We start from the raw sequence: 27,672 nt of genomic DNA, 5'->3' as shown, positions 1-27,672 counted from the left end.
GAAATATCATAAATGAGTGGATAGTGGTAATAGTAAAGAAATAAAACTACTAAAATAATAGTAAAGTGTATAATTTATGACGAAGTGACATTGAAACATCTATTATTAAGTCTATTTTTACTTTATTGTAAAAATACTACTTGTCAATCACAATTCAGTCGGGAATTTAATCACATATAATGAGAAATTAGGTTCTCTCCTTCCTAAATTTCACAGACTTCATAAAAATAATATAAAATGTATTCTAAGTGATTAATTACCACAATAATAATAAATTAAATAGGGACTTAATATTTTAAACAATGTCAATAATAAAAAAATCGAAATCAATCAATTGATTACCGGTAAAATTTGAGGGCATAAAAAAATTAAATTAAATTAGATATATTCGTCCCCAGGAATAATGTGGTACTAATTGGCCTGAACCTCTTTTGGTGGTGAGAGAACCTCGTTGCTCAGTTGCGGACCCTCGACGCATTTCCACAAACCGTACGTCTTCCCCACTGTTGTCTGCCAGAGCCTCAATGTACCGTCTTCTGAACCAGACGCATACAACTCACCATCTGGGGAGAATTTCATGCAATGGATTGGACCGAAGTGACCCTTGAAGGATTCTGCAAAAATTAAACAGTTATTAATGTAAGTTATTTGTGTATTTTCTCTGAATTCTACCATTCTGGATTTCATCTCTCAGATTCGTTAAAAAATGAAATAGTTAAATACGTTTGTGTTTAATATCGTGTTAATATCGATAGGTCACTCAAAATCTAATAAAAATCATATTTAGACAGTACATATATGAGCAACGGATACGTGTCTATGCCAAAGGTTTTATTTGGTTCATTTTTAATTTATTTGTTATTTGACACCGGAAAGTGCCTCATACAAGACTTTCCTGATAAGAAATTGTCGCAGTAATTGTAATTTCGGAACATAAAAAGTGTAACGAATCGTTACCGACAAACTGGTATTGGCAATATACGACATGGTAGTAGTCAACAACGAAACCCGACAAGACAAGACCATTTTCAGACTATTTCTGCTAAACGAAATAGTACATCCTCTACATCTAGATTTCGTGAACACGTTAGAAGTCTGTCTACCATCAGGAAAAGGTTTCATGGTCTTAGTTTAGGTACACATACAATGATGGAAGAAAATATGGAATATTTAGTTATTACAAATATTATTTAATGTTTTCCCTAATTTGTTGCAAATCTGAACAAATCTAATTTACTGCGGGATGGGTTGATTAATCACAGTGATCATTAGGTTCACAGGTTTTTACTTCGTTTTTTATAAAAACTCAATTCTGGAAAAAGTACAAAAAATTATGAGCGGCTAATGGTATAGTATACTATCTACACTACACTATACTAGTGTATATCGGATGGTGAACACAAACTAGCGAATTTGTTTAACAGATATTAAAAATCCGAGGGGATAAAAATCCAATTTTTAAACATATTCCATTCTTTGGGCATGATATGAACGTAATGAGATATTATATAATGAGCGAAACATGGCTCCATCTTTTGCTCTGGGAGGTGGTCCTGTAACAGTGTGGGGTGGATTTTCTTTAAAAACACCCACAAAGTTGTCCAAATTAAATCGAGAAACTATGAATGCTCGACGATATCACGACTTGATTGTCCAACCAATTATTATCCTATTTTCTCAAGAATTTGGACCATATTTCGTTTCTGTAGACGACAATACCCGACCTCACTGTGAGAACTTTGGCGTTGTAAAATCAAAACATTACTTGGATGCGGTGACCCCCGGGTTCACCAGACTGTATACCAGTAGAAGATATATGGAACCGTCTTCAAGAAAAAATTAATACTCGGAAACGTCAGTCTCATAATTTCAAGGTAATTGTTAATGCTCTTAAAGAAGAATTATTCGTTTTTAATTTTAAATTTGCCAAGGAGGGTGAACGTTGTTCGCGGAGCAAGGCGGAACCGACCAAATACTGTTATTTATTGTTAATTTACATTATTTTTATTATTATTTTTTTAATTAATTTTGTTTTATTAGCAAGAGGTTTAGTGAAATTAGTTTAATTTTTGCATGAGATTATATTGTTTATTAGAATATTTGATATGTTTGTTGCAATGTAATACCATTAGTATTCTGTTTTTTCAAGTATAGTCACAAGTAGTATCAATAAATAAATTGCGTAGAAATTAAATACAAATTAGGTAAGAGACGTGAGGAGATGGTCGAGAAAACAAACAATTCAAAGGTAGCATGCGACTGCATGGATGATGTTCGTGTTTTGCATATATAAATTTAAATCAAAACCAAACGTATTCAACTAAGTTTTTCGTATTTTTATTAAAACCATTTTATGTCGAAATATCTGCTTTTGAACGAACAGTCTTGAATTAAAATAGAAACGTACCAATCTCGGTGCCGGTAGTGTAATCGAATTTATACACCTTAAGATCTTCGCCACCTGCTACAAATATGCTCTTGTCGTGGTGGAGCGAGGCCGAATTGACGGTGGTCGGCACCGGGAACTCCCTGATTATTTTCAGGGTGTCGGCGTCGAGGAAGGTGACCCGGTTCGCGTGCGTAACCGTGATCACGCTGCCATCCCGAGACACCTCCATGCTGTTCAGGTTCGACGGGAAGTCGATGCGGTTGACCTCGGAGCCGCTAGCGCGATCCCACACGCGCAGCGACTTGTCGTCCGCGCAGCTTATCAACTGGGTGTCTTCGCGGAAGAAGACGGCGTGCTTGATGCCGGCCGTATGGCCCGAGAACACCTCCGGACTCGCATCCGGCTTGTTGAGATCGAATATCCGAACGAGTTTCTCGTTGCTGCCGGTGACGAGGAGTGCACTGTCTTTCGAAAAGTTCACGCTCTTGACGATGTGATTGTGCTGGAAGCTGTGCAACTCGTCACCGGTCACGGCGTCCCACACTTTGCCGGTGAAATCGGCCGCTCCGCTCGCCGCCTTTGTCGCGTCCGTGTTGAGGGCGACGCCCCAAACGGCTCCCTTGTGACCCTCGAATGTGCCGATCCAGTCGCCGGTGTCGCCCTGGCGCAGCATCGGTTTGCCATCTGAAAAATTGTTGATATTTAGTTTGTTTCGATTGGTAATTACATGGAATATCAATAATCCTTTTAATTAGAATAAGTTTTATAGTTGTATGCAGTGATAGGCAATTTAAAGATATAAAGGTTGGGGCTTTCGTGACCATTGTTTCCATATCTATAGTCGACCAATAATCCCGAACAACTATAGATATGGAATTTAGGGATACATTGATGTGATGGAATTTTAATGGTTGATTCAACAAAGAATCGTTCAAAACACTAATTATGATCTTTAGAGTGGAGTCTGCTCTAACTCTAACAACTGGAAGAATTAGATACGTATCTCTTAATCAGATGATCTATTTCAAGTATAATACAATGATCAAGGCCAAGTATTTCATATTCTTCACAATGTTCTGATGAAGATGAAAACACTTCTACTTTCAGTGTGAATATCGAAGGTAAATGTAAGTTACGCGAAACTGAAACTAACTTTGTGGCGATAGACATATTTTGATACTTTGAATCAAACTCTGAGTCACTCACACTGACAAGTGAATCTGATTCTGATTCTGATTTACTCATTCAGATGCAGAATCAGGTTGAATTGTCAATCAAGTATAACGAGTCAATGAATCATTATTATTATGTAAATGTAGCAAAATAAATTATTAAAAAATATTTAGAATTGCATATTTTGTGTTTGTGGATGCAAATAATTTATTATATAATAAATAATAAATACTATTATTATTTTTTGAGCGTATTTTTCTATTTTTATTCATTATTTTAAATGTTATTTACCGATTTATTTAAGAATATTTTATTATTAAAATAGCCTAAACCAAGTACTACTTAAGATTACTTAAATGAACAGAGTTCAATTTTTTGAGTACATAAGGAGGTATTTGCGGTGAAGGTCGCAATCACTACAGCAGTGGAGGACTTTTTTTATTGACTTGTGAGATAGAGAATAACTATAACATTATTTATATACAAATGTATACTCCAAATGTTAAAATATTTGATGCAGTACTTTTCTTTAAAAAAACAAAAATCAACTTTTTTAAGCCATCACGCTAAATTTAAATATTCTTATATATTTTTATATTTTACAAGATAGAAAATTGTAGAAATATCTGTAAATTATTTATTGGAATTTTTATATATAAATAATTTAGATAAATAAAAAACTACATATTAAATTACCCCACCAAAAATAACAAGAAGTCTAAAGAACAAACGGTGGGAAAATATTATTATTTTGACGTTGAATATTTAACAATTATCTTCGGTATTAACTAGGGAAGTAAATGAGAAAAAATTAAAAACCATGTAAATAGACATTGAAATAATTGAAATGAGTATTTACATTACATTAAAAATGTTTTTGAAATAATAGAAAATACAGTAGAAATTACTTATTTAAAAAGAATCATTTGTTTGTTTCTAGAATCAATTAATATTAATTTAAATACAATTAGCAAATAAACAAATTTATACTGCAAATATGTTAATATTATGATATTTTATTAGGAAAAAAATTGTAAAAATAAAAAATATTAGAGTCCCAAGAGAAAAATTGTTTACAACAATTTTTTAACTCACTCAGGCATCGAAAAATTTGAAAATAGCAGTGTATTTATTATAATTTTGTTGTTTTTCAAAACGAAACCTTTATTTCAGAATATCAGAGGATCATATTATAGAATATATTTATTTATCGTAAACAACAAAGGTTTTAAACACAAAATATTAAAAAGGAATAGAAGAAGTAAATGAAAAAACACTTTCTCTAAAGAGCAGTACAGTCATTTTCAAGTTTCTTATTATAACTCTTTTTTTAACAAAAAATTAAACGCCAATTTTTGAAATATCCGGTGAAGTTTTGGTTTTCTAAGGTAAAAACCATCTGGAAATCTTAAAAGGGTAAAGTCACTAAAACATTCTTTAAATATGTAAATAACTCTTTTTTTAAACAAAAAATAAAAGATGTATTTGTTTTATGGAAAATGTCATTTACCAACTAGAAACTTATCATAAAACTTTTTTAATAGAAATGTCAATTTTTGAAATATCAGGAGAAATATATGGTTTCGAATCTAAAAATAATCTGGAATTTTGAAGACTGAAGCCACTGGAAAATTAATTGATTTTCTATACAAAATTAAAAACTATTCCGTGTTAAATTAAACAAAATATAGAGCACTATGGTAATTCATATTCATATCACTGAAAAGAATTCTTTCAATATTATACCAGAAACTATAAAATTCTTCAAGAGTATTTCAAGAAAGTTATAAGAAAATGTATTTATTATTATTATTTAAAGACTATTTGTTGATTCTATCTATACATTGTCTATTAACAACGAAAATTATCAAAAAGAACAAAACTATGTAAATACACTTCAAAGTAATTAATGATTCGAGTATTTAAGTTTCATTAAAAACGTATTTAAAAGTACTTTTATGAAATAGTGGAAAATACAAAACAAATTACTTAGTCAAACAGAATCATTTATTTATTTTTGGACAAAATATTTACTCAATTATAAATTCCCCAATAAACAAAAACAATTTCATACAATTGTCATATTTTGTAATTTATCTGTATGTATTTAAAATGTCTATACCTAAATTTATTTTCAATTATTTGTTAAGATTACGTTAATACTGACACTGAAACGCATATGTTAAATTCATATTAAAAAAACAATGTAAGTTAAAAATGGCAATTAAATAAAACTGACAAAACAATTTGTAGTTTTTAAAATGAATCAAAAATTGCACTGAAAAAAGAATTAAAATTATTTGTCGAAATACCAATCATCATCAATATTTACTCAATTATAAATTCCCGAATAAACAAAAACAAATTCATACAATTGTCATATTTTGTAATTTATTTGTATGTATTTAAAATGTCTATACCTAAATTTATTTTCAATTATTTGTTGAGATTACGTTAATACTGACAATGAAACGAATATGTTAAATTCATATTAAAAAAACAATGTAAGTTAAAAAATGGCAATTAAATAAAACTGACAAAAACAATTTGTAGTTTTTAAAATGAATCAAAAATTGAACTGAAAAAAGAATTGAAATTATTTGTCGAAACAACAATCATTGCTATTTTTCACAAATGTGAATGTAAATACAATCATAAAAATGCAAATTGGCGTAAATAACATAGGGAAAGTGTTTTGTTAAAACGTAATTAGTTCAACAAATGAATTTAAAAAAATAAACAGGAAGATATTCGAAGGCGAATTTCAATGTTACGGTCTGTAAATGTAAGGCCGAATCGCTTGTGGGGTTTCTTTTTGTCCCACTGGCGAATTTAGGCCAAGGTAGGTGTCTCGCGATTCGAAGGTAAGGTTGAATGTTAAAAGAATTGTTTTTTGCTACGCACCTTTACAGGCGGATATCAAAAAATAACCGCACTGCGTTATCGAACTGAAATCCAGATGGACGACGGGCCTGGTGTGTCCGCTGCAGGTTAAAGGGATCTGTTTCAAATTCGCCATTGTTTTTTTTTAGGTCAACGTTGATGAAATTTACAAGAGACACACAAACACACACCACCAGCACACGAGTTCAAAGAAGAACTGATTTTGACGATCGTCGACAGCGACACCACAACACCACGGCTGCCAACTTAGCGGTATTCACCTTGGTTCCCTTTCCGATTCGAATTCGATTAGTTCTCTTCGAACGTTATGCCTTTAATGGACGACAATGTCCACTTCAATGCTATTTTATCTGTTTCCTGGTTGTTTTCCACGACGGAAGGAGCTGCCACTAGGGAAGGGATATCCACACAAAAAATAAATGTACTTGTACAAGTAAACACGTTATTTAGAATAAATGAGGCTACAATAATATTATAATATGAATAATAATATACAATAATATTTTCATCATTTATTTTATATTTAATTTATACCCACTCCGTTAATTTTTACTTTTTATTTTATTGGCTTAAAATCAGATTGGTGCGCATTCATACAATAATCTTTTAGTAGTATTTTTATTTTATGTCCCTTTAAAATATTTTGAAATATTGTTTATAATAATACTTAAAAATATACCGTCTCCTATATGGAAATTTTTAAAAATAAAAAGTAAATACGACTTAGTAAGTTTCGTTCTGAAATGTTGCAAGCCTGCGCTCCCCCAGCAAGAAAATTTAATTGACATTGTTGACAGATAATCAGAAACGTTTTGTTATTAATCAAAAATATCACAAATTTAAACCAGTTTTCGTATAATTTCATGCCCTGCGTCCAAGTTATAACCGATCCTATGAACCGAATGTAAAAAGCGAGCTTGAATGAATAACAATAATCGTACATCTGTTTATGTAAGTCCGAATAGAATGGACATCTGAAGTGGAGCAAGAACTTAAAATGTAAACAGGATTTACACATTACGCAGTTGCTTACGGAATAATAAACAAGTATCACTTGTTAGAAGGACTCGGACTGTGCGACTTACCAAAGATTATAACTATTATGTTTACAAAAGGTGCATTTACCCTGATATGGCAGAAGATTGTTCAAAACCCTATCAAAAACAATACGACTACTTCTTAAAGTTTATACTAGTCGGAGACAGCGATGTAGGCAAACACGAGATTTTATCCAATTTTGATGAAGGGGAGTACAACCCATTCTGTGGACATGGAGGTAAATAACAATTAATTGTATCGTTATACTTTGTCTAGTTTTATATTAAAATGACATGTTCTTTTGAAAAATAAGTAATTCCATATGTTTTAAAGAATTATTTGAATCATAATTGAAAACTATTAAGTTGGGAAATGAATATTTTTACTACATTGCATTTAGTTACATTGATAAATGCTGTAAATGGATATTTTAACTATTTGAACTAGTTTGACTGTAACAATTTGAATTTATGTTTAGATTTTGAGTATTTAGGTTTTTATTACTACATATGTAATTGAAACCAATTTCTGCTGCACAATATTTATTTTCATGTAAATGATATTTATTTTAACACATGTTGATAATTTTGTCATATTTGACTTAGTCATTCATGGAACTTAAGTAGATTTTAACTGTGTTGAACCTCATTTTAAACTCTTTTCATTTCATAATTTTTAATTATGAAGGGCGAGTAAATCTTTTTTGAGTCGTTTTCATTTTCTATATATATAAATCTATTATTTTTTATATACATAAACAATATAACAAAAAATAATTTTAATTATTATTAATTTCCAAAATTTCATAATTTAACAAATACATAATTTATGAAGTAGTTGAAATGCTCTTAAAGATAAAACTAAAACTATTAAAATAAAATTATACAAAATACTTATACAATTTAATAATTTTTTCATATTATTTATTAATTTACTGACCCATATATAGATTTTAACTATAGTGAAACTCACCTTAAACTCATTTGATTAATTGTTTAATTTGTATGGTAACTGTATTAATACATTTGTTTTTTTTTTTATTTAAGCACATAAAACGACCACGATTCTCCTCGACGGCAAACGGGTGAAGTTGCAGTTATGGGAGGCGTCGGGCCAGGGACGTTTTTGCACCATAATCCGGTCATATTCACGAGGGGCTCAGGGAGTTTTCCTCGTCTATGACATTACGAATCGCTGGTCGTTCGACGGATTAGACCGGTGGCTTAAGGAGGTCGACGAACACACTCCCGGTGTACCCAAGGTACTAGTTATAAACTTTAAGCAAACAATAATAAATTTATTTATTAAAACTGATGCAATATAGAAAAGGAGAGTACGGCTATAAATTCAAATATCTCGGGTAATGTGAGAAGTGATTTTTATTTTTGGATCATTACCTTCTTAATATACAACATTTCAAGAAATATTTACATTTTTGAATTGTTTCTTCGTAAAATATAACGTTTAATAGTTCATTTTCCCCTAATGGTTTTAAGAATAGCCTGAGTTGTCTGCATCTTATTGTTGGTTTAATTTGTGTAGAGTTGACATTGTGTCAATGAAGTTGCTAGAACTGTGAGCATGGTCAAAGAAGGCCAAAACTATAGTCCAGTTAATCACACGTTTGTAGTATCGATATATGTTTTCTATGACTACGTTCAAACTAATAAACAGGATGTAATGTACGGATGTACGGAGACTGCTTTGGAGACCCTCAATCTTCTGGTCAGGAATGTGCCTGTAAGTGAACCTACAGTGATAAAACGTTTACGTGAAGTTGGTCTTAAATCATACGTAATTTCTGTGTTAATTTCGTGGACAGAAAGAAGACGACCAGGAGGTATTGTGAAGGAATTTTACAGAAAAGTGATTCTTGTTCTGCCCACTTACCTCACAAAGGTTCTTTAATTTCATCTTAAGCCTTTTACCACATTCGTAAAGGAATATATCAGCTTATTGTGTATTCCGAAGGCGTGCCAAAGTCAACTTAAGGTTATTTTAACTTCTAAATAATTCAATATTAAACTTTTTTTGTAATTTAGACTGAAATGGCTAGCTAAATACCAGAAAAGCATATCCGGCATGTATGCTTTTCGAGTTTCACAAGGGTTGTAACGAAACAGTTGCGACCAAAAATATTTGTGATGCCAAGAGCATTAGTTCGTAAATGCCAAAGATTGTCCATGTACAGGAATCAGGAAGACCAACGGCATTAGACAACGATGTGCTAAGAGCATAAGTGAAAGCAAATCTATGTGAAACAATCGAAGAATTATCAAACATTATTAACCAACCTTGGTGGATCATCAAGGAACATTTACCGCAGATTGAAAATATAACCAGAACAGGTGTTTGGGACCCCTATAATCTGTATAAAGTGAACAAAGTCAACCGATCCATCATAAGAAAGGTATTGCTTCAACTGCGCCATACAGAACCGTTTTTTGATCGTTAGGTCACTGCAGATGAACAATGAGTCGTAAGTGATAATCCAAAACGCAAAAGGCACTGGCTCTCTCCAAATGTATCATCATGAAGTACTGTGAAGCCGGGTTTGTATTCCAAAAAAGCGCTTCTGTGTGTTTAGAGGTGTATTCGCAGAATTATTCACTTTGAAGTGCTGAAACCTGAACAAACTTTTAATACCTTTATTGTGAACAATTGGATCGTTTGAACCAATCTTTAGTAGATAAATATCTGGCGATTATCAACCGAAAAAGCATCATTCTGCAACACAACACAGAAATACAGACGAATTGACAATGGCATTACAAGAAGAATGTTTGGAACAGTTTATCCCAAAATAATAGATAATATAGATCTTGGTTAGATCTTAAATTTAAATTTTGTTTGTTTTAAGTCTCTTTTAGCAAAAAACAACAAAGTTTTTAAACATTTATCCCTCCTTTATGTTTCCTTTATTACGGTAATGTGTGTATTTAGGTCAATATTTTAATCAAAATTCGGTGGAAGAAATTCAATTTTGATCATTATTATGTTAATTAGATCAGGGAGGGCAGGTCTTACGACATTTAGAAACTTTAAAACTGTTGTAACCTTTTTATTTGACGGTATCTAAATTTTCTAACTGGCTACACTAAATTATTAATTTTCAGTTGATATTTAACAAATATTTCTAAATATTTGGGAATTAATTACAGAATGATTTTTCCATATTTAGGTGCTTGTTGGCAACAGACTGCATTTGGCATTCAACAGAAAAGTTGGTCAAAGGGATGCGGAGACCTACGCGAACAAACACAACATGGCGTTTTTCGAAGTGTCCCCGTTGTGTAACTTCAACATACACGAAAGTTTCTGCGAACTGTCCCGCATGGCCTTGCAGCGTAACGGATTGGAAAGACTGTGGAGATCTAACAAAGGTAAACAGATCGCCGGTTGCAATCGTGTATCGCTAAATAAACGATTTCAATTTCAGTACTGAGCCTGCAGGAGTTATGCTGCAGGGCGATCGTGGCCCGAACGACGGTGTACAGTATCGAGCAGCTGCCATTGCCGACTTTCGTGAAGCGGCATCTGAAGTCGTACGCGCTGGCGTCACCACCCGCACCGCCGCTACGCTACACGCACAGTCTGAAGAAGAAGGGAAGAGGCGGCTGTAAGTTTCCGTTCCGGAGCACGCCCACCACGCCTGCTGCCATCGCGGACGGGCGCAGCAGCTGCGTGCCCCGCAATTCTTGCTCGATTTCGTGATGGGTGCGCATGAAACTTGAATGGTATTGGTAAGTTGTCATTATTTCAGAAATTCTCAACTTGAGTTTAAACAGTGATTTAATTGTGTCGCGTTTCAGGTGATAAGGAAATTACTTGCCCAGTTCAAGAACGCTATGGACAGATGTTTTTAGTTTCGTTTTTGGTTGTGTTCAGTAGTGCGGGAAAACTAAAATTTTCAAATGAAATACGCAAAACAATCAGGGTCCAGCATTTATAACAAGAAAAAAAAAAAAAAAAAATAAAAACGACAAATTTACATGTAATAACTGTGTGGCCAGCAACAAACCATGAACAACACAAAACTATATTTTGGTTGTCTACTTTTGTGATACATGTACAGATTTTAGGCAGTATTCCACTTAAAACTACAAGATCTGGTGTTATTTAAATCAACATTCACTTAAGCAATATCAACTTTCCAACGAACGTCACTTTTATCTGTACTAAATTATATAATATAAAACATTATAAAATTAAATAACACCACCTCTTCAGCTAACTAATTGTGTTTATAAACAAAAACAAGAATTGTGTTGATAAACCGTCCTAAGCTTTATTTTTGTGTATTTTGTACATATAATCAAGAGAATCTTTTGCTATTTTCTATTACTGTCTATAAACATCTATGAATGTAGATTTTATGCAGAATAGTAAAGAAGATTTATACAATGGATTTAGCTATTTAAGATAATATTGTATAAATTGGTGTCTAACTATTTTGTTTTCCTCGCCTTGTTTATTGTATTAAAACTGTATATAATTTTATTTAATTTACCTGTATATATTACTGATTAATCAAGTTAAAACCACATAATTTTATATATCAATCTCACCTTTTAATAACTTGATTTTTTTATATTATTAACAATGGTCTCATTAATTACTGGATTATTTGTTGTCTTGCAGTACATTAACAAAATGTATTTTATTACAATCTCTCAATACAGTGCATTTTTCTGTAAGAAATTGTTTTATTTATCCTTTATTTAATAATAAAAAAGAATTATTTAGTCATTTTATCTGTGTATATTACTCATTAATAAAGTTAAAATCACATAATTTTATATATAAATTTCACGTGTTTAATAACATTTTAATTTTAATAAAGTTTTTATATTATTGACAATGGTTTCACTAATTACTGGAATATTTGTTCTTACAATATATTTAATAAAATGTATTTTAATACAGTCACTTATTGATAAATAAGAAAAGTAAATAATATTGTATGAAAATTAGTAAATTTCGGCGAATTATCAGATTATTATATTATAATTTAATAGTACTTCTCCAGAACAGTACTCTAAATTTTAAATGGAAATAGCTATTATCAATTGTTTTCAACTGTATAATGTTCTTTTACTAATCATTTTCAATATGGGCAATATGGAAATAAAAGTTTCCCAGGAAATAAAGAATGTTTGTAACAAAATTAGGGAATAAATTGATCTTTATAGATATATCGTGAACAACAATACACCTTTATTAAAATAAATTAATGTATCTATAAGGAAATAGTAAGTAATCTTGCAATATTTGGTAATATTTAATAGTTTATTAAATAATCAGATACATTTACTGCAACAGAGGTAGTATAATTTGGTGGTTTACTTTTATGATACATATGCAAATTTGTGTCACTTATAATTAGTTTTCTGCTTTAAAATTAACATTTCCATACTCCACATATTAATAGAAATTTAAACTTATAAAATTAATTCAAATATACTGAACTCAAAACAATAGGTATAATATGATACCTTCATCAGCCTTAACCAAGTAACATTATATGTATTAGTGATTAATCAAGTTAATATCTAATATTTTTGGCTTTTTAGTTCATTAATAAACAATTTACTATATCTTTGTGCACTTTTTTCTTCTCACTTGCTCAACCTTTATAATGTATATAGATTTACTAGCAACAAACCTAAATATTAGTCTTGCAAAATAGTATTTTAACTTTTAAGACTTCTAGTGTACAACTCATGTGTTCAAACATAATTTCTATCCTTACTTACCACCATTTTGTTTTACTTATAAACATTCTTTTAATTATCATAAGGTAACATTAAAACAAATATGAAAAATTAATATGACTGTATTGTTCTTTGTTTCCTGCAAACAAAATATAAAAAAATACTTATTCTTAAATACCCTAACTAAATAAACATTTGTTTAATCCTGTGAAACAAATGGATTTTGAATAGATTCCATCCCGTCCATGGGACAAATTAACACAACACTGGTGCCTCGACAAACAACCAGTCCTAATTCTCTGGTGTCTTCAGTCAGTTTGTACGCGTCGTCTGGATCCCTGAGATATTCTATTGTGTTGTCTAATACTAAATTCAAAAGTGGATCGTATCCTTTAAGAATTCCGCTCGCTTCGCGTCCGCCGGCAAATTTCACCCTGATTGTTTTTTCCAAATATTTCGACAAATCCAGGATGGATTCTTTGCGCTTTTTTTCTTTCTGGTCGCCATTTTGACTCGTCTGAAACATTATTTATGAGATAAATTGAATTATTGCATAGTAATGATATGTTACCTTGCTTTTATCACCACCTGATGCCATTGTTGATGATACGTTTAAAATGAATCGTTCTTGAATTAAGGTTAGGTGCTTCCTAACCTCAAATACTTTAGAGTGAAGTTGCATATAGGCAATCAAATTATTTTAAATTTTTATTTTTAATTTTTTTTATTTAATTGTAATATTTTTCCTATTTCTTATTCATATTCGTATTTTTTATTATAGCATATAATAACTTTTAAATTAAAACTTTAAATGCGAATTGTTATATGAATATGTTCAAAAAGTAAAATGAAAAATAAATTTGAACAACAAATATCATAAGCTATTATTATTTGTATTTTTTGTTTTAAAACTGTCTGGAAAATTATTAATTTAATTATCTAAATCCAACTTATCTAAAAGTTTACACTTAACCTCTATTTACATTTATGATAAAAATGTTTGTTTTTCAACAAATGCATAAGTATATATCATTGGAAATAGGAAACAGCATTCACATTATCGAAAAACCGCATAATACATCAGATTCCAGTGCGCTTCCTGTTCTATTTTCTTAATAAACTGTTCATTCAGTAAACTATAGTGAGAGCAGTAACCTGACATGGAACCTTCTCTAGCCATGAATTCCGACAATTATTGTTTTCCTATAACCGACATAGATGCAATTGGTGATGTTATAAAAGACCCACCTAAGTGGGTTAATCAAATAGTACCTTTAATAGAGAGAAGTACTTGTGTTGTTGAGAACACTTTGTCTGATTGTCATTTCGAAGCGGACCATTTTCAAGTAAAAAAACGACTTGATTCAAGAACAGTTCCCAGAACGTTAGTTTGTCATGATTATAAAGGAGGATATAGAGAAGACAGGTAACTTGTATCAGCATTGTTGAAATAAATATTTACATTTGTTTTTTATTTAGGTTTATGTATGATGAAAGAACACTAGCAAAAGGAAACAGCTATACTTTTTATAATTGGTCTCAAATTGACATATTTGTATACTTTAGTCATCATTTTATCACCATTCCTCCAGTTTGTTGGATTAATGCAGGACATAGTAATGGAGTTAAAGTTTTAGGTAAGACTAAATGTATAAATGTTTATTTAAGAGTTACATTTTTATGTAATGAAATAAAAATATAAAATGAGAATCTTAAATTAAACAAGCATTTTCTATAATTATATACTATATTAATAAATTTATATTCATTTTTAAAAATTAAATTCCTTATCTAACATGATAATTTTAACAGATTTATTTGGTACATATTTCTTTTCTAAATATTTTATTATAAATAGAACAGAGTTCTCGAGTTTGTCTAATATTCATTGAATTAATATTATAAATTTAAAATAAATTAAATTAAAGTAAATTTAAAAAATGTTTTATTGGAACACTTGATTTTATGTTTGTGTTATCATAGTTTATAAAATTGCATGTTGTGATCCTGACGTAAACAAATACAGCTCCACTGCATTTTTATGTTATATTACAGGAACAATAATCACAGAGTTCAAAGAAGGCGAAGAAAAATGCAAATCAATTTTTAAAGACATGCAAACTATGCAAAGTTTCGCTCGTTCTCTTGCTATTTTAACAAATACCTTTAAATTTGATGGGTGGTTGTTGAACATAGAGAACCCTGTCGAACATATTGATATATTAAAGACGTTTGTAACAATTTTAACAGAATTAACACACTCTGAAAATCCCGGAAGTTTGGTAATTTGGTATGACAGTGTTACTATTGGTGGAAAATTATTGTGGCAAAACGAACTGAATTCAAATAATGAGTAAGTATTAAAATAATTAAGATAAATGGTCAACGTGATAAAGATAACTGTTACCTTTAAAAATTAATATTAATCATACAATGTACAATTTTATACTTTCTTAATATGTATAAAGATCCCCTAAAATGATATTCAAAAAATGGTTAAAATTTAAATAATACAAATAAATACCAAATTATTTATTTGATGGCATTGTAAACGTTTAAGGGGCATACCTAGTATGACTGTCTAAAATAAGGTTTGAGAATTTATTTTAAAGAAAATTACTGTATCAAATGTTTTAAAATTTGGACGATACATTTGTGTATAAATAATGTACGTACAGTGCAATTTAAAAAAAATAATTTTAAGCGAGGCACTAAAACTAGGATCTCCATTGCTGCAGTGAATCCGGCCTTTACCATGGGTGAATTAAAAAAAAAATGAAAATTAAATTAGATAATCCATGATTACGAAAAAAGAAATGAAATTTAACAAAACGGCAGAGTTTTGAAACAAAGTGTCGAACTTTGCCCGAAAATTTGATGAGTTTTAATCTGATAAATTAATCACATTTTTTAAACAATCCAAAAACTAAAGGGGCATTGTACAGAGAAACGTATATGAAATAAGCAGAAAAAAAATTTGAGTGATCGATCGGATGATCTGTCGTCTAGTTAAAACTGCAGGAAATTTGAAAGATGTAGTTTCGAGAAAAACGCGATTGAGAATCAAATGATTGATTTCACGGTTATAAATAAATATCATATTTACAGCTCTTCTTCGAGATGATCGACCCTCTTTCGAGGTATTTCGTTGGATTAACTTCGTTTATTCCAATGCACAAAAGGCGCATCACAGCTAGCATCACGTGTAGTTATTTCAAATGTATTTTCAATCATTGACCCAGAATTGATGTATGAAAGACCGCATTCACACAGCACAGCAATTTTGAATCCAAAGCCTCGCGAACTTGCTTGATTAAAATTTACATTTTTAAGTTTTACACATCACTAAATTGCTATTTGCATAAAAAATCGAAACAATCTGAATAATACAATATTGGAGTTGAACCAATCACCATATTTTCATCATTACAATCCTAACAATAACAAGAGTAGGCTACTCTTTAGAAGGTCGTTATTTTTGAAGGTATAGACTATCGAAATATGCACAATTTCATGTTATGTGTGTCCCTTAAGTAACATAATAAACCTAATATTTATAATATTTCAGAACGTTCTTTGATTCGTGCGATGGAATATTTTTAAATTATGTATGGACAGAAGAAAAAATAATAAAATCAGCCGAACGAGCCAAACACAGATGTCCCGACGTCTATGTGGGAATCGACGTCTTCGGCAGAAACACCTTTGGTGGAGGCAATTTTAATTGTTACAAGGCGGCTGAGATTATCAGAAAGTACAACATGTCAATGGCTATTTTTGCACCTGGTTGGACGCATGAAACGTTACAATCGGAGGACGATAAGTTTTTTGAAATGTTCGTTAATCGAGACACTGCGTTTTGGAAAAGTTTAGCACCCTATATGTACACGAGACCGGTTACAAATGTTTTCAAGACCCGATTTAATATTGGACTCGACAAAGTAAATATCAATGATATTAAACAAATTATAATTTTAAAATAATGAACTGCCTGTTTTAAAATATGTTTTATTTTTAAGGAACATTACAACATATTTTCGCAACAAAGCCAACTGTCCTCGTTGGGTTATCCAGAAAATACAGTACATATACCGGAATTTGCAACTATAGTGCCTTTAAAACTGTCATGTGACTGTATTAAAACAGTTGTGTTGAACAATTATAAATCGTACGTGATTTCAACATCCAATTTGCCTAGAAACATTTCCTATGTTCACAGTTTGTTTTCGTGCGATTTAAAAATAAAAGGCAACACCCTCGTTTATTTCGTTACGAAAAGGATGGACCATTCTCAGGGTGGGCTTAGTTTGGTGTTTTTGACGTCGGCGAGTGAACGGTTTAAGAAAATCAAGCTGTTAAGTCACAACAAATTGGATTGTTTGAAAACTATGTCACTTGTTGAAGTAAATCCATCTACTGAAACTGATTTAATAAAGGATATTGAACACTGTTATACTGAATTACTAGAGAAGTTTGATTGTGAATTGAGGCGAGTATTAATTGAATTATAAAATTTTAAGGCCGGTTTTCAATCGCTGGTAAACCGAAGTTTGACTACAAGTTTGATCAAAATCGCAGTTTCTTCAAAATGTTATTATTCCAATACAGGTTAAGTAGTGACTAATTATTTTAATGACTTCAGTAATCTTCGCATATCTTTATTATCCAATTTGATATTGATCTTCTTGTAAAATATAAAATATTTTCTTTCATATTGCAAAAAAAAGTCAAGTTTCGATTATCCAAATGCGAAGTTTAAACCATAAATTGAATAATCGGTCCTAGAGGTACTAAAACAATGTTTTTTAGGGTCTACACATTTTCAACAGAACCTTGTGATATTCTAGAAATAGGAGCAACAGTAGAAAATGGCTCTTCGATATGCTTATTTGCTTTCGGCATACAAAACGAAAGTCCAAATTTATTGAATTATTTTTTTAATGATATATAAAGTATTTTAATTTGTAAGGCTATTAATAAAGTAATGATCAACATATAAATAAGTATAAAACATACTCACTCCTCGGGATAATTAAATTAATTGTTTGTATATATTCTAATAAATAATCAAATATATTTTGTTGTTTAATTTTGTGAGGGTTGAATAAAACAGTAATTAAAACAATTCAAAAAAATATATTTAATACGTTTATACAAAATATACATAACAAATACTTCGCAATCAATCCGGACTTGCGGAATAAATACAAAATAAACAAAAAATGTCGTAGAATCTAAAAAATCCCAAAACTGTCAGTTCAAGGGCATTGCTACATATAATTATCGAAAAAGATGTTTCTATGACTTATGTACAATTTAATAAATTACGATCTACCAAATATACACATAGAAAAACTACAGTACAGATGACTAATTTTATTGATGAGATAAGTTGACATCAAGAAAAATAAAATGATTTACAATAACTAATAAATATTAGTCATCTGTTACTACAAAATACTGTTTTCCAAAAAAGATTTTACATAAAAACATCTGTTGAAAGCGCACTACGTATCGGTTAAAAAACGATTGCATTGTTGTCACTCAATTAAATCCGTCAGCCAAACTTAAAGATATGTTTTCCTAAAGACTATCAGTGACCAGATTGTTCCCCAATTGTTCCTTTTTTTTATTAATAAGTCAGATTTATCGTTGAGTGCCAACATTGGTGTTAGAAAGCCACTACATTACTTTTGAACTTAATACTTGGCGATGCTTTTTAGGTGACCCTTCACCTAAATTCGTAAATCTGTATACTGTTCTCAGGCACGTGAGTCAGGTTTAGGGATTGGTACCTATAATCAAATACAAATGGTAAAATATTACAATTCGTTAGAATAATTATTTTAGTTTTTAAATTTGCGTTTAAAATTGAAAGTGATCTCTACATTAATTAATGCATTTCCTTATTTTTGACCAGTTAAAGTTTCTTATCAGCATGTTTTTAAATAAGTATTTAATTCATCAACAAGATTAATTTTGTGAAAGGTTAAGTAAGTAAACAAAAACAAAATAATTTAACTAGAACACTCTAGACGAAAATAAACAATAAAAAAATAATGAAAATATTTTACTCACCATTCAGAACTCCTGTGGTAATAAAATCCCTCGATTGTAGCTTTGGACTTCTGGAAGCAAATATAATAGAAACCGGCGAATGACGCCCCGCTTATGTCCTTGATTGTGTGATCAGGAACAAGGAAATGCTCTTTCCATCTCATAAACACATAATCTGTGTCTGCCAGAGCCTTGTAATCAAACGTGTCTGAATTGAAAGTCTTTGCGTATTGGCTGAATAATGGAAATTTACTCTATAATTCAAAAAACAGGCAAATTATTAATAAAACACAATATTATTATATTCATGTATTGTCTTACCCAATGCTTTTTGTCCACATCTTCATCGGCATCCCATTTTCTGGTCAAAAATGGATACTTCTGACTGATGATTTCAGCATCGAAGAAAGTAGTCAGTTTTGGATACTCATCTGTCAAGCCATTTATTTGTAAATAGCCACATAAATACGAGTTCTCTTCATCAACATGCTGAAAAATAAATTCATTAGTGAGTATAAAAAGATTATGGAATGTAAACAGTTAAGGATTGCCAAAAGTGATCAAGAAACATTTGAATCCACCCATTTAAGAACAGCCAGCTTGAATTATTATATTGGAAACGTTCTATTTGTAGCACATATATATGAAACACAACTGGCATAAAATCATTGAAAATAGTGTCATGCATTTTACGAATAAAATTGGGAGGTAACAATACTTGGTCTGAATGAATGTTAAATAACAAGTTAAAACTATTGGTAAACGTCGAAATATTAGTGAAAGTGTACGAAATAGCTGTTGAAAAAGTGAATGTCAAAATATAAAACCTAACCTGTAAAATGACTTCGACCTCGTAGGAGTTGCCTTTCGACTTCTGGAAGCCCTGGAACTTGGACCCGTTGTAGAGCAGGGACTTCGTAATGCCCGGTTGTTTGGAATTTGCCGGTGGAGGCGGCACAATATCCACCCTGACCGGCATAGTTTTATTCAACAGTTGTTCCAAATACGCTCGGTACTCGAAGGATATCGTACAATATGGCGCGTCCGATGTTGCCCGATTTGTCCTGCAACTTTCTCCAAACACCATATACGAATTCCGAAACGGAGTGAAAACAAAAATATATATTCGTCCTCTGTGTCGAATAGAGAATTGTATTCTAGGCATGCGCACTTTTGAATCTATTTCTTATGAGCCAATCGAAACTGACCTTTTCGTGTTAACGAGACAACTATACTGTTGTTCTCCCTTTTTATTTAGACAAACGGCAATTCTTTAAATTTTACAAAGTCACCGGTTACTGAAACTCACAGTCCCAAGTAATATTGCTTATGATGAAATTTGATTTTGCTAATTTATAATATTTTAAAATTTTACGTACGTATAAAGTGAGACCACAATGTGTTTTTATTAAATTTGTACCAATATTACATTACAATTCGATAATTGTGCAACGTTGGAGAAAAGGAAAACCTAAAATGATCACTGACTCACATAATATAATTTTATAATCAAACTCATTACATTTATTGTAATGTGCTGTTTTGTGAGTTAAGTTTGTGTATAAGTTATTACACTATTCTAGATATTTGCATTAGTAAAATATTAATTCAATTACCTGGCCTTTAATTTCTTAAAAACATATTATTTGTCATATTTAAGTAAAATTACATAATTCCTTGTTCATTAATAATGGAATATTTTCCAGTTTAGAAATGTTGTTGTGTATTTGAATATTTAATCTCTTTTATAAATTTGTAAGTATAATATTCAAATAAATATTTAATTAATACTACTATGGTATATTTTTTGCCATCACAATAGCATCGTAATATATAAATAATAATATAAATAAATAAAAATATTTTTTATAACTCCCTTACATTGGTTAATAATCTTAAATTATACATTTTATTCAACACTTTCAGTTAATACATGGTGGATGCGCCGGGAAAAACCAAATCTTTATTCCAAGTATGGAGAAATAAATATACGGATATAAAATAAAAACAATATTATATTAACTTTACTATTTACAGTATATATTGAAATGAGAAGAATGTTGTTTTCGTAAGAGTTTGAATATATTTTGAAGAAGAAGAAAATCATTAATTTCTGCAGCCTCCTTCTGCAGGTGGTAGAGGTACAGGAGGAATAGGACAATGCAGAAATTCAAATTAGAAGTTTGAAGAATTTTTAAAAAAAAGTAGTGTAATTAAAGTCCGTTTCGTTAACATATATATCATTTAAATCCTATATACTACTTCATTACCTTCAACTCCAACTCGTTTCAAATTGGATGTCGCTCAAGTTTCCCAGAACCAGCGATACCAGTTGTATTAGTGGCCGTGTTTATAGTAATTATCGTGTAAATTGTCCGATCTTCTCATATAAGGATCTAGCAATTATTTGCGCGTTCCAGAAGCCTGGATATCTGTTCTCTATTTCAGACACATCTTGGTACAACCCTTCACCTCGCGTTTAAAAAGAGTGTACACATTTATTAAAGAATGCTAAATTAATATGATGTTTTGCTTGTCCCATTCCCTACAACACCAATTCATTTCAAATTGAATTTCCGTTAAGTTTCACAGAATTCTCATTGCCAGTTGTCTTTGTGTTCAGTTACATATAACAATTGTTGTGGAAATTGTTGGATCTTTTCGTAGCAATAATAATGGTTCTCCATTATATTCTTGCCCCAGAAGTCTGGATATATGTTCTTTATTTCAAACATACATTGGTGTAACCATTCACCTTTTTCGACACTTCCAGTGTCTAATATTTTTGGTATAAAATGAAATAACTGAAATTAAATAATTGAAAATTCCTCTTAATTATCATATTTTGAATGAATAAGATTTAATTGATACAATGGAATTCGTGGATTATTTTACTAAGCAGTAGTTTTATAGGTATGTGTATGTGACTATTCCAATATTAAACTTAATATTATATAATGGTATTATCGTAAATACCAACATCATCCGGGCTTTGTTTTTAAATGACAAATATACAGATGTAGATAAATTTATTCACTAGTTATTTTTCTTTCTATCATAACATTTTTATTTTTTATGTGATTTTTGACTGCTGATGCTTGAAATATTTGTTGTTGACTAAATATTTAATTAAAAATATGAAACATGGTACCTATCAATATCTTGCATCAAAATGGAAATGAAAATTTAATGTTTTGATATGAATCTCTCTTAGAATGAACGGAACTTAATTGAAACATTGGGGTTCGTGTATTGTTGTAGTTTTATAGCGGTGTATGTGTGTAATTGACTCATTAAATTCATTGACGTTGTAATACATATACCGGTGTCGTCAAAAATGCTTCATAGGGAATTTTCAAACACCCCTACAGTTGAAAAAACTAAGTGGTTTTCAATCAATAATTTTTCTTCGGTTCAACTAAATAAAAATATATTTATATGTACAGGCACACAACTTATATGGAATCACTTAGTAATTACGAGAAATGGTGTTTCATTGGGAAAAAAGTATTTTTAAAATAAAAAGCTGTTTTTATCCAAATTAATTTTACAAAACTATAGACATATTCTTTTAAGCAAAAATAAATGGTTTTTGCTAATATAATAATCAGTGTCACCAATCCCCGCAGCAATGCAAGCATGCATTCGACGAGGCATGCTTTCTATTAAATTATTAATGTCTTCTGGGGAAATATTTTTTCATTCTTCTAAATATGTCGGTATAAGTTGTTCTGTGTTGCCAGGTATAGTGTAACGAGCTTTAATTCTTCTTTTAACATTATCCCATAAGTGCCCAAAAGGATTAAGATCCGACGAACAAGAAAGCCACTTTAATTCGGACACACTTTCCATTTCTAAATAATTTTTGGTAACTCTGTTGGTATGTGGAGGAATATTACCCTGCATAAGTAGGAAAGAATCCTTTGACCGGTTAGAGATTGTCTAAAGGGAATATAAGGTTTTTTCACCACTTATAATGCCACCCATTACACTTCCTCCTTTACATTTGGGAACCGATAGGGTAGCACGGAGCTTAGCTTGCCTCCCACGACCTCTTAAAACACTCTTATTCGACTATAACACATTTCGCCAATCTTCAGTTGTCTAGTTTTCATGCTCCAGACACCAACTTAAGTGGCCAACTCTATTTTCCGTTGATAGTTGTGGAATTCTTAACAATCTTATGCTTGAGCTCCAAGCCTTTTCCTAACAGTTTACACCTGTACCTTGCACAAATTGCCTTGGAGGTTCGGGATGGGATGTTGTGGGAGTTCTTTTTATTATTGAGCAAAAAAAGGGTCCTGGCCTTCTGTGGTGACTTTTTCACGACTTCTGTCCCTATTTTTTAGGGTTCCCAACTCCAGCAACCTTGAAAGGTTTTAGAAACTACGCCCTGTGTAACTCCTACCGTTTGTGCAATTTTACATAAGGCATTTTACATAAAATTTGCAGAAATAAGTAAGTTCACTTCACGACTACTCACTATATGGGAACTGTGAAATTGACACCGCAGGAACAAATCTTACCATGCATTTACATTCTGTTATCAAAAAAACGTTTATTCACGACTATTTTTTTAAGAAAAACAATTTTTTCAATATGTAGTTATCTAGGTGAATGACCCTAAAATAGTGTGTTGTTCGTGTTCTATGATTTTTATTTATTTGAAATTTTTTATTATTACTATAAACTAGTGTTACAGTAGCGGATTTACCTGTAGGTTGAGTAGGCTGGAATCTAGGGCGGTAGATTTTAGGAGGCGGCAAATTTGGCCCAACAATTTTTTTGTCTTACAGAAATCATTATTATATACACAGAGAAAATGAGTCTCGAAAATTTAACAAAAATTACAATATTTTTGTACTATAGAGTGTAGTGAATACTCCAACGTCAGTGTGCATATGAGAAATTACCTTCGAATATCTTGTGAATTTTACAATTTAAATTTAGTTTATTTATTAAGTTTTATCCATCTTTTAATACGACGATATAATTGATGATTTTGCAAATTTAAAATCTTAGTACAGTACAATAAAAAAGGGAACCTTGTCCTACCTTATAAGTTGTTGGTTCACCTTTTCTTAGCTCAGAAATATACCTAAAAACTATTTCTTATGTAATCTTCATAATATCCTAGGTTGTAAAAATGATCTAGGTGCAGACACAACCATCCCCAAGTTAATAATCATATTAATAATGGGAAGAAGCTGATGCAAAGAGAATGATGGAGCTCAAACCTTAAAATTGCAATTTCATTGACAAAAAAATATTTAATATGATTTTGAATTAGGGTATCGAATTGCAGAGATCAGTAGGGGCGGCAAAATTTGAATAGTCTACTGGCGGGAAATGTGTAATTGCAGTTCTATAAAGTAAATTTAAAACAATTTTTTTTGAATTACCTATTTAGAATATTATTATGTAATTAGTAATTAAATTTTGATATGTAAATTTTATTGTGACAATAATTTTCAAACTAGGCAGGACTAATCGAATACTTTTAATTGTTTATACTGATTCCTTTTTCCCTATAATATTTTGATGATTAAAATTAATAAATCTTACTAGCATTTTTGTTAACAAATTAATTCAATATTTATCTTAATATTAAAATTAAGTAAGTATATATAATAATTTCTTACACAGTAAAAAGTAACATTTTTTTTATTTTCACAATGTAGGGTATCTGTTTTGTGAACGACCGCGCTAATTCCAAAAACAGTTTGGGCCCAGAATAAGTGGCAACAAGAAAACTAAATGGTAGTGGTTTTTAACAAAATTGTGAAAAAATGCCCCGTTTATTTTGTTTCCGCATTTAAAAATTTTGTTGCCGTTACGCGGAGTAAAGGCGGAAAATTGGCAATTTCCTCAGTATTTTCCACTCTTCCCATTGCCGGGATAAACTTGAGCGTTTCGCAGAAAACAGTTTCGATTCAAACTAGTTTCCATTATCTAAATTGTGCATCCGAATGGGTGGGGACGTTGTCTATGGACGCGCGGCAACGTCGCATTCATCTACGAATCCGTCAGTTTACGGGAGGTCGTCGCGGTGTTGGGTACGTTTGGTGCGCGGGATCCGACTGCCTCAGACTCTTCACAGGACCACACAATCGGTACGAATCATACGTAAATATATCGTAATTGAAAACCGATGCGGTCGTCTAGCCGACTGTCAAATCAGTGACACGTCCGGTCCGTTTGGTGTTTTGTTGTGGTGACAGTTCAAGTCCAATCGGCCCCCGAGCCCCTGGACGGGAGAAAGGTGAGTGCGAAACGGCCTACGGGATTTTTTCACGTAATTACCGTTCTTCATGACTATTTCAGACCTAGTTTCATTTATGACTTGTTGGCCAACACATCTCGGTCGATTGGACAAAGAAATGTTCTCGGTCGAATTGGGAGTCAAGGTTTTTCTCATTTGGCCGCATTGTGTCGGTTAATTTCTGTTGCAATTGTTCACGGGGGTTGGTCGGTGTGTTTGTATGTTGAGTAAATGCAAATGCCTTTTTATTGCCGAGTTGAACGACATTGCACTATTGATTTTTATTAATGTTATGTCTAGTTATCTTGTATCTTACATATTGTAAACAAATACTATAACTGAATTATCTGTTTTGAAATGGATGATGGTTACATGTACCACATTTGATATACAAAATGAGTTGTGACATGCTTGTTTTTGGTTAAACAACATAAACAACACACACAGCTACAACAAAGAAACTGTACCGTAGCTTTACACAATTTATTATGTATTGGTTAAGATGTACCATATAAGTAATATATATTTAATTAAAATATGTAAACGCATTTGTGTATATAGAATATTAACTTTATTTCAAGAATATAAACTGTTCATTTTTAATCTTTATGAAATAATCAAAATAATTAAAAATTATAGTCAAATAATAAAGAAAACAAGCTATTAGATTTTTAAAAATACTACAAAATAATTTAAATTTAAATAATTGAATTTAACATTCTGAACAGAACTGTATAATATGAAAATGATTAAATTCAGTCACCACAACGAGATTCACATAAAATGATTCACCACTAATAAATGTCTGCTTAAAAATCATGGAATTTATTAATTATTATAATTATTTTTTATTTCTTGAAATAGACATATTGTGTATTATAAAAAATATCCCAAAAGTTACGGTAATTTAATTAATACTTATTAGTATCTCTAAGTATTATTGTAATTAAACCAATTACTGCAATATATAATATAAATATATGGCACATTTGAAAACTGGACTCCCCCTATAAAATTTATATTTTTTGTCCGATTTTGACCTTTTTTCAAAGTATAAAAAAATGTTCAAGACTAAAGTCTACAGGGTAATTTTTAGGCATGAATATTGAAAAAATCATACAAGTAATTTTTTAATAGAAAATCTGACTGCACCATTTGATTAAACACACCTTACAATGGTTATATATCAAATTTCATAAAATGATTATTCATAATCCTGAGGAAAAATTAAAAATTACATTTATTTTTTTAATGAAGCAGTCAATGGAATAAACTGTCAAAAATAAATTATCTTATTTGTCAAGAATATTGGAATATTATACTATTAATACTATACTTATAACTAATAAATACTCTAATACCCAAACTTTCAATTTAGTCCAATTCAATGCATTTGTCATATCTTTTTGGTTATCTCTCTCAATTGTTTTGGAGTAATTTCCTGACATGATTCATTAACTCTACCAGGAATGTACTAAAATTTGAATTTTAAGAGTATTATTATAAGTATAATATATTTAGCGTAGTATTATTAGTGTAAAATCCCAATATTATAAAAAATTTGTAATTTGTGTCATTCCCACAAATTAATTAATTAAAAAAAAATAAATTCAGAACCATATGATTTTTTATTTTTCCACAGAATTATGAATATGCATAATTTTTTTAGTATATATCCATTTTAGAAGATGCTTAATCCAGTGGTGTAGTTAGATTTTCTATAAAAAAATTGCTAGTGTAATATCTTTAATTTTCATGCATAAAAATACCGAATATGTTTAAGTTTTGGGCCAAAAAACGTGACATTTTTTCTATAAGCACCCATTTTTTTGTTTTAGAATTGAAAAAAAAAATGTGTTAAACTCGAACAAACAATATAAATTTTATGGTTTCAAATATGCCACCACACTGTATATACAGTTGTGAGTTGAAAATATCCCTGTAACTTTTTATATTTAGAACATGATTTTAAAGAAATGTAACACTGAAAAACAGAAAAATGGTGATTGATGCTTCTAGTTGATAAGAATAAATAAATTCATTAGAAAAATGTAATTTGAAAGTTGATAAATACAGTAGAAAACTTTTTCTCATTTTTTCTCTGTGAATATTGTTATAATTGACTTAATGATGTT

At 30.7% G+C, this 27,672-nt stretch overlaps 6 protein-coding genes across 11 annotated transcripts in view; 3 read left to right on the top strand and 3 right to left on the bottom strand.

Annotated features, from left to right (window-relative positions):
* Positions 1 to 55: 55 nt before the first annotated feature.
* LOC109608399 (serine-threonine kinase receptor-associated protein) lies at positions 56 to 6,701 on the bottom strand. Its single transcript, XM_020024825.2, has 3 exons — positions 6,467 to 6,701; positions 2,408 to 3,073; positions 56 to 614 (listed from the first exon to the last, which is right to left on the bottom strand). Exons 1-3 carry the CDS (start codon positions 6,579 to 6,581, stop codon positions 412 to 414), a joined length of 984 nt encoding a protein of 327 aa, XP_019880384.1. The 5' UTR covers positions 6,582 to 6,701; the 3' UTR covers positions 56 to 411.
* Positions 6,702 to 7,247: 546 nt separating this feature from the next.
* On the top strand, positions 7,248 to 11,491 carry LOC109608395 (ras-related protein Rab-40B). Its single transcript, XM_020024823.2, has 5 exons — positions 7,248 to 7,742; positions 8,551 to 8,765; positions 10,686 to 10,887; positions 10,944 to 11,247; positions 11,317 to 11,491. Exons 1-4 carry the CDS (start codon positions 7,598 to 7,600, stop codon positions 11,216 to 11,218), a joined length of 837 nt encoding a protein of 278 aa, XP_019880382.1. The 5' UTR covers positions 7,248 to 7,597; the 3' UTR covers positions 11,219 to 11,247; positions 11,317 to 11,491.
* A 1,833-nt stretch (positions 11,492 to 13,324) lies between these two features.
* LOC109608418 (U6 snRNA-associated Sm-like protein LSm7) lies at positions 13,325 to 13,989 on the bottom strand. The gene is made up of 2 exons (XM_020024845.2): positions 13,790 to 13,989; positions 13,325 to 13,735 (listed from the first exon to the last, which is right to left on the bottom strand). The coding sequence occupies exons 1-2, from the start codon at positions 13,898 to 13,900 to the stop codon at positions 13,418 to 13,420; spliced, it is 429 nt and encodes a 142-aa protein (XP_019880404.1). The 5' UTR covers positions 13,901 to 13,989; the 3' UTR covers positions 13,325 to 13,417.
* Positions 13,990 to 14,128: 139 nt separating this feature from the next.
* On the top strand, positions 14,129 to 18,294 carry LOC109608406 (cytosolic endo-beta-N-acetylglucosaminidase). Of its 2 annotated transcripts, XM_049961715.1 has the most exons (7): positions 14,129 to 14,644; positions 14,698 to 14,855; positions 15,274 to 15,571; positions 16,787 to 17,159; positions 17,238 to 17,386; positions 17,438 to 17,707; positions 18,028 to 18,294. In XM_049961715.1, exons 1-7 carry the CDS (start codon positions 14,379 to 14,381, stop codon positions 18,167 to 18,169), a joined length of 1,656 nt encoding a protein of 551 aa, XP_049817672.1. In that variant the 5' UTR covers positions 14,129 to 14,378; the 3' UTR covers positions 18,170 to 18,294. The 2 variants fall into 2 exon arrangements, with proteins under 2 accessions (XP_049817672.1, XP_019880393.2); XM_020024834.2 differs by having other exon boundaries at positions 17,238 to 17,707.
* A 40-nt stretch (positions 18,295 to 18,334) lies between these two features.
* LOC109608411 (glucose-induced degradation protein 4 homolog) lies at positions 18,335 to 20,377 on the bottom strand. Its single transcript, XM_020024837.2, has 4 exons — positions 20,108 to 20,377; positions 19,597 to 19,764; positions 19,297 to 19,529; positions 18,335 to 19,013 (listed from the first exon to the last, which is right to left on the bottom strand). Exons 1-4 carry the CDS (start codon positions 20,360 to 20,362, stop codon positions 18,950 to 18,952), a joined length of 720 nt encoding a protein of 239 aa, XP_019880396.1. The 5' UTR covers positions 20,363 to 20,377; the 3' UTR covers positions 18,335 to 18,949.
* A 4,928-nt stretch (positions 20,378 to 25,305) lies between these two features.
* Positions 25,306 to 27,672, top strand: part of LOC109608444 (prominin-like protein) — a 40,336-nt gene continuing 37,969 nt past the window's right edge. For 4 of the 5 annotated variants that reach the window (XM_020024882.2, XM_020024881.2, XM_020024879.2 and 1 more), the window contains exon 1: positions 25,306 to 25,537. The gene's annotated coding sequence lies outside the window, so the exon portion shown is untranslated. The remainder of the gene's footprint in view (positions 25,538 to 27,672) is intronic. The other variant, XM_020024880.2, reaches the window with a different exon arrangement.

Source organism: Aethina tumida, chromosome 1, assembly GCF_024364675.1.
Source record: "Aethina tumida isolate Nest 87 chromosome 1, icAetTumi1.1, whole genome shotgun sequence".
Lineage (NCBI taxonomy): Eukaryota > Metazoa > Arthropoda > Insecta > Coleoptera > Nitidulidae > Aethina > Aethina tumida.
The sequence above is the reverse complement of the archived record's forward strand: the minus strand, read 5'-3'. Positions and strand labels throughout refer to the sequence as shown.

Coding starts and splice junctions, on each gene's coding strand:
- LOC109608395 (XM_020024823.2), top strand. CDS start 7,598: ATGGCAGAAGATTGTTCAAAACCCTATCAAAAACAATACGACTACTTC. Junction 7,743..8,550: donor CCCATTCTGTGGACATGGAG/GTAAATAACAAT, acceptor TTTTTATTTAAG/CACATAAAACGACCACGATT. Junction 8,766..10,685: donor ACACTCCCGGTGTACCCAAG/GTACTAGTTATA, acceptor TTCCATATTTAG/GTGCTTGTTGGCAACAGACT.
- LOC109608406 (XM_020024834.2), top strand. CDS start 14,379: ATGGAACCTTCTCTAGCCATGAATTCCGACAATTATTGTTTTCCTATA. Junction 14,645..14,697: donor GGAGGATATAGAGAAGACAG/GTAACTTGTATC, acceptor TTTTTTATTTAG/GTTTATGTATGATGAAAGAA. Junction 14,856..15,273: donor TAATGGAGTTAAAGTTTTAG/GTAAGACTAAAT, acceptor GTTATATTACAG/GAACAATAATCACAGAGTTC.
- LOC109608411 (XM_020024837.2), bottom strand. CDS start 20,362: ATGGTGTTTGGAGAAAGTTGCAGGACAAATCGGGCAACATCGGACGCG. Junction 19,765..20,107: donor AGGTCGAAGTCATTTTACAG/GTTAGGTTTTAT, acceptor TTTATTTTTCAG/CATGTTGATGAAGAGAACTC. Junction 19,530..19,596: donor ATGTGGACAAAAAGCATTGG/GTAAGACAATAC, acceptor TTTGAATTATAG/AGTAAATTTCCATTATTCAG.
- LOC109608399 (XM_020024825.2), bottom strand. CDS start 6,581: ATGGCGAATTTGAAACAGATCCCTTTAACCTGCAGCGGACACACCAGG. Junction 3,074..6,466: donor TTTGATATCCGCCTGTAAAG/GTGCGTAGCAAA, acceptor ACAATTTTTCAG/ATGGCAAACCGATGCTGCGC. Junction 615..2,407: donor CACTACCGGCACCGAGATTG/GTACGTTTCTAT, acceptor TAATTTTTGCAG/AATCCTTCAAGGGTCACTTC.
- LOC109608418 (XM_020024845.2), bottom strand. CDS start 13,900: ATGCAACTTCACTCTAAAGTATTTGAGGTTAGGAAGCACCTAACCTTA. Junction 13,736..13,789: donor CAGGTGGTGATAAAAGCAAG/GTAACATATCAT, acceptor ATAATGTTTCAG/ACGAGTCAAAATGGCGACCA.